The sequence below is a fragment of the Magallana gigas genome, chromosome 5 (assembly GCF_963853765.1).
Source record: "Magallana gigas chromosome 5, xbMagGiga1.1, whole genome shotgun sequence".
In the NCBI taxonomy this organism is placed as follows: Eukaryota; Metazoa; Mollusca; class Bivalvia; order Ostreida; family Ostreidae; genus Magallana; species Magallana gigas.
Window position 1 is genome coordinate 21,884,945 of NC_088857.1, and position 12,188 is coordinate 21,897,132.

The 12,188-nt window shown below is 34.1% G+C and overlaps 1 protein-coding gene across 19 annotated transcripts in view; it reads right to left on the reverse strand.

Annotated features, from left to right (window-relative positions):
• LOC105333153 (poly(rC)-binding protein 3) overlaps window positions 1–12,188 on the reverse strand; it is a 64,179-nt gene that overhangs the window by 13,953 nt on the left and 38,038 nt on the right. For 11 of the 19 annotated variants that reach the window (XM_034477756.2, XM_066084836.1, XM_066084835.1 and 8 more), the window contains one exon: window positions 1,997–2,171. In XM_034477756.2, the coding sequence (XP_034333647.1) occupies window positions 1,997–2,077 (81 nt within the window). In that variant the 5' untranslated portion in view covers window positions 2,078–2,171. Of the gene's footprint in view, window positions 1–1,996; window positions 2,172–2,263; window positions 2,286–2,315; window positions 2,456–3,436; window positions 3,666–4,156; window positions 4,431–5,016; window positions 5,130–8,195; window positions 8,480–12,002; window positions 12,124–12,188 lie in introns of those variants that run through there. The other 8 variants (XM_066084842.1, XM_066084837.1, XM_011435989.4 and 5 more) reach the window with 8 other exon arrangements.

The window sequence follows — 12,188 nt, forward strand, 5'->3', positions numbered from 1 at the left end:
GCTTTGAAATAGTGAAATAGTTTAATTTTCTTAGTCTTCAATGCTATTTATTTTCTTCCTTAAAAATCAATCTCTCCATTCCAACTTGAAATCGGAGACATGCCAAACTTGCAATACATCACAAAGAAAATGCCATGGAATCATTAATAATACCTGATTTCAAGGAAAAGCAATATCTCCTGAAGAAAACAGACCTGGCTCAAAAGACTCAAATTGGCAAAAAATTAATAAAATTCTAGAAGGTTTCAATTCTCTGAAGTAATAATTCCCTTCAGTTGGGTGCTATTCGCTACAAGAAGAGATTAAGAAACTGGTTGCAGTGCAAAAGGCCTTTTTTTCATCATGGCAGACAAGAGCAAATTAGTGAAATTAAGAGATGGATATTGAATTGGCATTAACCTTCTTTGCAGACCATCCAGAAGCAGCTAATTTACTATAGAAATTAATCTTTAAGATGTAGGCTTAGTCCATCTAATTAAATCGACCAGGTTGTACATAATGATTCGATTCCAGTAATTATAAATCAGGGGATGGATAACATATGTTATCTCAAAGATCAACCCTGAATATCATTCTTATATCATACTTATCATGACATAATTTCAATGACATAATATTAAAGTAGAGGCCTGCATCCATTTCATTAAAGGGATTTTGAGTAAACAAGTATATTGGTATTAATGACAGAAATCCTGAAATTCATAAGCATTTATTTAGTGCTTTAAACCAAGTTTAACCTTATAGAGATGCAGAAACCATTGTAAAAGGACAAATAGGTGTTTTGAATAAAGCAATATTTTTGAATCGTGTCTCAAGTTGTCTTAAAGTTATGTTATCATTAGGTTATTTGGCATAATAGGTACTTGTAACCTTTTACTTTCAATTCGTGTTAAGCACTCTGGTACTTTCATTTTTATGATATCTAATTTGCACATAATTTTCATTGCTGTACTTAAATTCTCCAAGATTCTAAAACAATGGCCAAAAAGATGCCATTGGAGATTATTCAAAAGGCACAGAGTGTCTGCTGTAGGTAAAAGCTTCCAAACCTCTGCTTGTGCAACACATACAATGGCTTTTATGCTGCCCTTTTTGCTCCAACAGGTCATATTCTTCTTTACGTTCACTCAGAGATATGATTAAGGTTAATTACTGCTCATGACACCCCGACTTCTGCCTTGGCTCAAAATATAGCTCTCCGTTATCCTCTTTTAGACACAACTGTGTCACAATTCTGATGCACAACATTTATGTCAGATGACTTGATAACCCCATAACATAGTCTATGAGAGAGAGTTTAACAAGTGTCTAATTACTGTTAACCTTGGGTGCAAGAATAACTAGTTCTTTCATATGGTATCTTCTCTGAGGAACAATATCTTTCATGTTCTCAATCAGATGAGGAGGAAGCAAATAGGAAGGCTACCATATCATGTCTTCTGCAATCACACCCAATTTTTCAGATCCTGTTTCTGAATTTAATGTCGAAATTTATTTCTCCCACTGGTTGCAGCAACAACTCATATCAATGTATTGACAAATGTTTGAAAATGCAAAACCCCTTTAATTTCTAGATGAGGATCATCAATAAAAATTTCGAATGCAATCAACTTCACCCAGGAACACATCAACTTAGCATAAATAACCTTCTTGATTCCGTTCTATCTTATCTTGGCAAATTAGGTGTTAAATGGCAGACAAATGAGGACCCTACAGGAATCTCGAGATATTAATGCGATAAAGGTTTTATATTACCCGATGTCAGTGTCTCTTCTGCAACTCTGAGCTCAACTTGGTACCTGAACACTGTGTATTACAAATATCATGGTATACGCTTGCTATCTTATATTGCTTGCAAAAGCATAAAAGGCAAAGGTGCCCACTCATTTCATCTGTCTGCATGAATTGGATAGGGCTGCTTATTATTTTTGTTTTCAATACGAGTTTTCCACACCTTTCGCCTGGATGTGGATTACAGGTGGACAAAAGAACTCACCTTTCCCTGCATAATCATACGGACTGTCAAGAGACTGACGGGAACACTATCGTTGAGGACCATTTTTTTCTCACTGGCCATGTCACGGTGAAAACACAAATTAAAAATGGAGGAACGCTGGGGTTCCTCTTTGTCAAGGCAGTCTGATCTCTGTGGGAACTAAATCAACTGCAGCCTGCAAAAGAGAAAAAAAAAAAGAACTTGTCACATAAGAAGAATGTTGTTTCATTCCATCATTTTAAAAGAAATGAGCCAAAGGAATACTACCTGCAAAACAAAACAAATTTCACTTCAAAATCTAACTTTCTAAATAAATTACATTTGGTGTATCATGATCCTCCCACCTTCATATGAGACAAGAGTGCGAGTTCTAAAGTCCCAGCATCGAGTGAGAGTGAAGTGACTATTATGCTCAGGCACACACATCTTGAATTTACAGTGTATAAATCTACATATTTATCTTCATGATTAGGCTCGAGTGATATCATATGATTTTGTTGTTACACATATACTTATTAAAAGGACCAAAACACCCCCCATCAACACCACTGCTTGCATGGATGCGTGGATATACATTGTGCAATAGCTAAATAGTACATGCAGTACGTATCGCATTTTCTTCTTGGTTCATATTTAACACTTGAATCCATATAGTGCTAAAAAAATCCACTTAAAAATATTTATTTTGACATTTTTTTTTCTCACTCTCTCAACTATTCTTCACACTTTAAATCCGCAACATTTTTTTAATGATACACGTACCATGAATTAAATATAATCTCCACCGAAAAGCTCCAAAGAAATTATATTCTACCAGATATAAGTCCATTATCAGCATCTGTATACTACATTCAACAAGTTTCAAAAAAAAAAATCTGTCATTGATTTTTTTCCCTTTCTTTCATTCTTTTATTTTCCTTCTTTTTTTCTATTAAAGCTGGCAAATTTATAATACACACGGTGGAGAGAGAAGTAAAGAAAAGAATTGTCGAGTTTGTATTAATATCTCAAGGCAACATCTTGCAAATAACAACTTGCTGAGAAACCCAGTGAAAAGAAAACTTTCCAGCAGCGCCTTATTCAATCTGCTACATGTTCACTTCCATGGGAATATTTTTTTTCTTACAAATTCTAATGAATATCTAATCAGAAAACAGCTGAGGACATTTACCAGTATGCAATCTAAAAAAAAAATATACCTCAACACTTTGAAACCTTTGATACTTTGGACCTATACATGAGTGGGTTTCTCTATTCAAATAAAAAAAAAAACATTGCCACCCCTCAGAGCTGTGGATCTTTTCAAATAATCATACACAACTTTATAATTTTTTCAAATATAAAGCATACAGCAATAAAATGGAGAGGAAGGAAAATCTGATTAAAAACAGTTTCCCCAATCTCCTTTAAGAAGCAATAAAAATACAACCAATCTCTCACCTTTTCTCTGCAAGAGAAGCATCTTGCTTGATAGTTAATATCTCAACATCTATAGCTAATAAGGGGGTAATATATTCCCTCTATCTTGTTGTCTATCTCCACTATAGCACCAAGTGTCAAGAACACACCATGCAAAACTGGCATCTGACTTAGGTATATACACAATGGAGAGCCTCCCACCTATTATATATACCTACACACACATACACTTCTACTAGCTGGCAATAACTAACAGCTGGTCTGCTGGCGTTTGACTGCTGGATCATGCAGCCAGGGTTAATATATGCATGTCCACACAAGATGTGTATGTGTATACTAATTAATTAGCCCCCCCCCCTCTCATAAAGGGCAGATAATCAGTGTCTGGAGACCTATTCACAAGGGAGATAATTACAGTGTGGCACCCTGGATAGATGATCACATGCAGTCAACACAATTCACAGCTCTGTCACAGCAGGGTGCCGAATGAGAACTCAACTTCTCATTGTCAAAAATCAAGTCATTATAACTCTAATTAAATCTCAAATAATGATTTTTATTTCCATCTCCCTCTTCCCTTCAAAAAGATTCAATAAGGTAAATTCCAAATAAATCACAAATAAACAAATATTGATTTATAACCCTACATGAAAAACAGGTAAGAATATTTGCTATTTGCCTTATTGATGTATAGTAGCTAATCCTCCTTTGATTCAAGAAAACATAGCAAGCTTGACTTACCTGCAAGAAGGTACACCAAAAATGTTTTCTCTCACAAAAATCAATATCCCAACTTCTTTTTTTCTACATGGTCATGTTTATAACAAATATGTTTCATTAAATCACTGTGCCTCCAAAATCAATAAACAAGATTAAAAAAAATATCCAGTTTCTCCTCCCATTAAGAAGGAACATAATTTTGCATCATTTCGCCGTGTTTCCTTCCATTATTAGTCCTTAGAATCAATGCTGGTCATGTAATTTTCTATAGAATTTCAATAAAATCTTTTCTCTACAACAATCAGAACAAATGCCCAGGAACAATTGCCACTCATAACTTTAACCCACTGACGTGACATAACTATCAATATACCCCACAATACCTAAATCTGTTTTATCCATCTAAATGACTTCTTAAGCTGATTAAGATTAGCTTAATCCTCTCCTATTTGCCTCACTGACTTAATTTTTATGCAATCACTTTATTGTCCAGTGATAAACCTCGGGCTTAAAAGTTTAGTTCTTGTCATTGTAATAAACTCTGTTTTTGTAAACAATCTGGTGACCATAACGCAGTTTATTTCTCCAAGCCTTTATATTCTTATTTCTATGACATACTTTACAGAAGTGTCCCAGTAGTGCGAGTACTGACCAGTTACATGTTCTAGTACTGTTAAAAAAAAAAGTTTTTTACCCTCTAGCAAAGAAAAATAAGAAGACTTCTCGGAAACAACATATGAATCAGCAGACAGCTCAAATAAAAGTCAACAAAATTGCTATTTGCATTTCAATTGTTAATCAAACATAATAAAGCTATCAAAAGTTTAAAAAAGGCAAAAAAAGAAAAGAAAATAATTATTGGAAGAAATGATATTTCCTACCTACAATTTTCCAAACAATACAGATTTGTACATGAATTACAAGTAGCAATGAGTATAGGGATAAGCAGATAAGGGTTGTTTGTTTTAATTGTTGATAACGCCTGGTCCCCTCTCTTCCTGGACCAATGGTCACAGTGTGGACCCCACTATCAGTTTACCACCTCTTATGATCTTCAAATCATAGTTCTCTGTTTGCTTTATCATCCATTATGCATATCTTATCAACTTATTGGACTTAGTTTTATACACATCTAGCTTGTTATCTAAATTTGGCTTTGGTTTAGGACAACGTTCATGTAGCATTTACTTTTAAATTACAATAAACATTAAGTAAATATATCATAAAAAACATATACCGGGTAAAACTCTTGAATAAACATCATCACCTATTTGTATCACAGAAAAAAAAATTTGCAGCAGTCAGTTTGATACCAATTTTTGCATGACCTCCTTATCTATAAAAAATATATAAATTTTTATTAGGATCTACCGATAATAATTTCCAACTGGCCATTTTCCACATTATATCTGCATGCAGAATTTTTTTTCTTCATGTTTTTCCCAAAATTGACCACATAGTCTTTGTTAGGACAAAAGAATCTGTTGCCCTCTTACTAAAATGACCCCCAACCAGCAGAGATAATGAAGAGAGCCCTTGAACACATATTTTAAATGTTCTTCAGCCATGGAATATTCATCCATCCTGCAGTTTGTTGTCAAATGCACTTTGGAGAAAAAAGTTCAACACAACCCTTGCCCCCTGTGACTTTGACCCCGAGTATACTCGGTACAAATGATCTCGGAACATAAACAATGAAGTTGTTCCTTGCCCCATTACTGTAGATTCACATTCAGATCTACTAATTTTTGTAAGTGTCACTTGCATGAGCTGAATATCTTTGAACACTAAATACCAACTTATTGGCACTATTGTCTTATCAGTGATGTACTATCCTCATGTACATGTTGTAAACATACTGCAAACCTTTCAATCAGTCATAATGAGAAGCAGATGGGCTCATCATACAAGCAAATACTGACCAAGCAGTTGATGTAGGGGGGAATTGACTAGAAAATTATCTTGGGCAGCATATTTTGCCAACATAAAAAACCATTGAGACAACTGCATGCAGGTACACAACAAAAAGAAGTCATATTGTATGACCAAATTTATCCATCCCAGTCAAAAGAATCCAAACAAAGCACAAAAATGTTGCTCGTATGCAAAGCAGTATTTCTAATTTTTCTTCCATCAATTTGTTCTTTCCCTTTCCTAAAGACTCCATTCCCCAGTTTGCAAAGTATTTGCCACTATTAAAGAAACTTTGAAAAATTAATTTGCCCTGGATTATACTTAGGCTCAAATTGAGCAATGGGTCATCAGTGAGATGACCATTAGTACCTGGCCTATAATCACTGATGTCCCCATTCCTATTGATTATCAGGTGCTCTTTCTGTGACTGAAATTAACCTTACGTAGATCTGTCATTGTCCCGATCCATTAAAGAGCCACTCACATCCTGTGGCTTCACAATAGATCATCCACAGGAAATGGTTGCATTTCTCCACAAAAGGGGAAGTAACCAAATTAACTTTAATCATAGAATATGGATTGAAATCCGCTTGGTCGTCGTGGCAGGGAATTCAACAATGATAGGACAGGCTTTGAAGGTGGGGGCCAGATAAAGAAAATCTCAAAGTGTCCATTTATTATTGTCAGTAAAGGGAATAATCATATTCAGAAGTCCAAAAAGGTACACATACATTCACTGTGAGTTTCTGAATTGCCTAAACTTGAAAGCAGAAATTGTCAAGTGAAGCAGTTTAATTTGGGATAAAACCAAAAAAATCTACCCCAAAATATTTAATGTTATGCTCTGGATGTCATATGGCCATAAACAAAATGAACCAAACGTAACCTTTCAATTTCATTCCTGGTCAGAGTTTTCAATTTCTTCTTTTTTTCCAATTTTTTTTGTTGTTGTAATTTTGAGTATTGCAGTTTACAAGTTACTTAAAAAGCTACTCAGGCTCTGTGAAATCTGGGATCAATTTTTGTTGAATGTCAATTTTTTTTTTTTAACATGTTTATGGAGATAAAATTTTGTGAATTTACGTTGTACTTGTATGAAAAATGAATGAAGAAAATGTTTTTTAATTAGTTCTGGATGTAAATCTGTAAGTGGAATATTTCCATGAAATCTATGAAAATTGAGCCATTACAAATTCTAATAATTCCAGAGTACTTTAAACAAGATTACACGACTGTCACAGCAGCATGAACCATCACCATCATACGATGATGCACTACCTTTCAGAACAAACACATGTATCAGATATCCTAACAATTAACCAAACACCAAGGGATTCAAACCATCACCACAGAACATATGTTACATATACCCCATATCCTTCAACGGACCCACAAAAACAAAATAGTAGTCTGAGGGGATTTCTGTGAAAAATTGTGCAAGCATGATGATAGTTAATTCTGAAAGACACATCATGTCACATGCAATTAGCCTACTTTGTTGTCATATTCACAGCTCTTTGACTGTTAGGGATCTCTCCTATCACAGGATCCATATCGGTTAATCAAATGCAGGTCTCCAAAGCTTTCGCAAACAGATTCGTGGAAATGACCCTGACATCTGGCATTTGACCTCAATAGTTATCTATTACAGTAGCTATATGCAACTATCACTATGCTAATTGGATATTATATCCAAAAAGAGGTGAGAAGTTATAATAAATGGGCAACAAAATTGAATTAAAATTTGCATCCACAAATTGAAATCTGTATTGTGTGACATATTCAATAAGCTTCTGATATTACTAGGTTTGTCGAGATCTCTTTTCTGCTTTCTAATGTTTTGATCTTTCATTAGGTTAAAACCACTTAGGCATTTCCTGTACAAAAAGGTTTTTCCTTTATAATGAAGTTGAACTTTAAAGAAAAGCACTTTCATATTTTATAATATAATTAAATATGTCAAATCAGAAAAAATAATCTTGTTTTGATTAGATAGAAAGTTAACATTATATTCCTCGAAACAAACAAAAAATACACTGCGCCTGGAAGACTTTTAAATCACACAAATGAGAGTTGACATTTAAAATCAATACAAACTCCTATAAGGATTCATTAAATTTTGTTCAGGTCTCTCCTGCGATCTTACCTGGTTTGAAGAGATGATCCATTTGCCTATTAATTCCAAGCCTGGGCTTCCCTTCCCTTATATGCAATAAGAGACTAAAAAGGTTGGATAGCAGTCAGGTATTGACGTTTCGTCTTGATGACAATAAGCTAAGGTTGATATCTCATTGATATCTCGAGATCATCAACTCATCAGGGACTTTTTCTACCTGAGTATGCCCTAGCTGCCTTGCAACATGCAGACACAGATGGCAACGTCAATTCCGTGACCAAAAAGTATATCTACATACACAATTTGATACTTCTGCTCTCAGTGCTGTCAAGATCCTATGTGGACAAGAGAGAATTGCCAATTAGAGGGCTGGCTAGAAGTATGTTATTGGCTTTACATTATATGCCAGACTAATTAGCCAAAGGATGTGGACCTTTATAAGCATCGGTGTTTCCTTTTCTCCCATTGAGCCACAGTTAATAAGATGTTGTTGACACTATTTGAAAATAACTTTCAAACAAAATCTCGACTCAAATGTCAAATCAGACTAATACAATCTATGATTTTTTAGAAAACAAAGAAGGCCAATGTTTTTCCATCTCTGCGAGATGCAACTTTAAGTATTTCACCTGTTTTCATCATTGCTTAGCAAGTCCCAAATTAAAGGAGTCTTTAAAAAAGAAGTAATACCTCCAAAATGAATGGGTAACAGGGTGTGGTGATATGGTATGAAAAATAAATGTGCAATTCCGCACGATCACAATTTTGACTTCTTCACAGTAGTATATATTAGTAAACCTTGCCACTTAGAAACTAAGTGACTACTTAGTCCTTTTAAGAAAAGGAGACTCTCAGGTTTATTTAAAAGTGTTTTAGGTCGATCCTCAGAGTTTAATGTTCAGCTCGACAACCATCTGAATTCCAACAGAAATGCATGTCAATCTTTTAGTCATGCTTCAAATATATAAAAACAAAACATCCAGCATACAGTACTCTAAACCAACTTTATTCACCTTCCAGGAAGGTTCACAAGATCGAGCCTCGTTGCAAACATTTCTCACTGCAAACCAGTCCCCAACTATCTCTGGTGTTTTATTTTCCGGATAATTGAATAAATTAGTCAAATCATGGGCCAGTAAATCTCAAGTAAATTGCAAACAAAGTCATCCTGAATAAAAGTTGGTTTGAAGTTATTCCTACTACAAAACGTCATTAAGAAAGAAACTGATTTAGACAGTTGAAAATATTGTCCATATTTCATAATAGGTTAAACATTGATCGTTAATCATTTTAGATAAAACATTAACACCTCTAGAAGAAAACATATTTCTAAGCTTTTTGGATCACAGTACAATTCACACTTTTCATCGTCATCTGACTCAGGATTCACAAAATTTCCAACGAAAACCTACGGTGACTAAACGACTAATTGTGTCGTTCAGATTGCACATAAGAGACAACATCCTCTGCTAATTAGGAGATCTGCACTTCAATCAGTTTCCGGGCCTTTTATATTTTTGATTCAATGGCAAAAAAAAATTATACTTTGTCATCATGTTTCACTCAAATGTCAATTGCACATCTCAAGAGCCAAGCTACCTAAATGACAACTTTCAAAAAAGCAATGGCATGCATGGAATGAATTGCGTATTTTAATCATGTTAACATTGATCTTTTGCAAATGTGATATGAAATGATTTAATGTGGACCAAGTTCAATAGCAGTCCACATCCTTCGCAAGTTATTAAGGGACCATCAGCAGTAAGACACACGTATTTATTGAATGTAACATCAATCTCACATTTAATCTCATATTTAGTAAAAAAGTATCTATAAAAACTCATTGCATCAGTACTACTATTAGCAGGTAATCCCTGTTGCTTAGATACTAAACAAGACACAGGACATACCTCCATTAAGCACTTAGCATTACCATACCATGACTGAATCACACCAAGAAAACAAAATCTTTACAAATTTAAATTTTAAATTATAAATTAAAATAATTCAAAAATGTTTATTACATGAAGAATTTTGATTTCATTAATGACTTGAATTATTAGTTTATTCTCTATACCAGTGTATTTAGTGACAAGGTATATTCGATAAAAAAGAATTCCACAAAAACAGAGAAGAAATCAAGAATGGCCGCCATCTTCAGATTATAAAGTCTCCTTCAAAGTTATAAAAGGACAAATCTGCCAAGCCCAACTTCCCCTTCACTTAATAAACAAAAAGCTTTTTACATTGCAAAGCTAGGTTTTTCTTGAAGCTGCTCGTCAGATATCTTTTAATCACACAATGTATTTTCTATGATAGCAATTTTACCAAAGAATACTCAGACTTGTATGTATCTTTTGAGGAACAAAACAAGCTTAATGATGCTTTTCCACATAAAAGGTAAATCACTTTGTCTTGACTTTATGGTAGAGGCCACAAAAACTAATAAGGCCATAAAAGCTACAAATTGAGAGACATGAAAAAATTATGACTCATTAACACACAAACTGATCGTATAGAAAGGAAGCTGACTTTTTATCCTTACAACTCTCTGATACATAATATTCTAAGAAAACCTTCAGTGCAAATTCTGGGATTGTTGGCTATAATATCTCAATGTCCATGTTCTCTCTTAGTTCTCGAACAGAACCGTTTAGAAATTACGCTAGAATACTATCGCTAATGCTTTTAACAAAAAATCGGAGCAAGCCTGAGCCAGAAGACAATGGGTAAATTGGTATTGGCTCTTGGTACCTACAGCTTCTGTTTTCTTCAATGCTTGACACAGCATGAAATCGAGGTCTCTGTTATGTTTGACATTCGTCCCAGACACACCAACCAACAACCACAGTAGCCAGTTCCAAATGGATTTTCAGCATGGTTCTCCATCGCTATGCTTCAGTTCCTCCCGAGCATGTTTGTGTAAATCAAACACATTAAATGCATGTGATGTCAACAAGTTCTTTTGCTTTCTAACATGCTGCCAAAGAAAAGATGAGCTTTCCCTAGCTTCCATTTTTTTTTTACCAAAGCTTTTTCAGATGGTTTTTTTGTCAGTTACATTATGTGAACAGAATCAAGTTAAGAGTAAATGACATAACAATAACCTGGAATTGTCAAGTAACACTTTCATTTAAATAAATATTTATGATGAAGTGAAATTTTAGAAATGAAAAAAAAAAACCCACCATCTTTGCTCAATATCATTTTACCTATTAAATGCTATCTTTGGTGGTTCATGTGGGTATGAAGGTAGTGAACATAAGCCCCCAAAAAATAAAAATTAATAAGGTCAGAAGCTTATGTGATTGTTTTTGCAAAGAATGCCTGTACAACCACAAAAGAATGCACTTTATTGTTTATACCAATATCTTATTTTTCTCTATTCAATAATCATAATGCTACTGATTTCCTGTTCTGAGAGTAAAATGTCTATTAATATCAAAGACAGAAATCAAAACGTTTGACACACTCCACCCGACCAGAGACAACTTTTTGAATGTGAATGAAGGTGGTTACATTGGTTCCTAAAGACATGTAAATCAATCTTTTAGATAGCACAAGTTATAAATTAAAATGCAATGAAACAACTTAATTTTCAACATCATTTCACACTTAAGTCTATTGAAAATCATTTCATTGTTCATTGTAAATTGTCCAATAAATATCTAAAATACCCACACCATTAGTTTAGTCATGCAGTGACATTTACTTTCTTATTTGAATCATAATTATCAACTGACTGCACAGAAGATTCGATTTCAAAAAGAAAAAAAAAGTAATAACCAATTCCAATATACTAGTATTTAACCTAAGAAAATTATTTCTAATTCCTACCTGCAATTGCAACTCTTGCAGAAAAGTTGATCAAGCTTTGAGATTAGAAGCACTAAGGAATAAAACTTCACTAAGGACAGCATGCACACTTCATGAAAAAACCCCCAAAACGCCCACTAGAAGTATTCGAGTACCAGTCCTTTAAGATGAAGCCTTGCTTTGGTCAGTTAGTCTATAAGTTCAAGA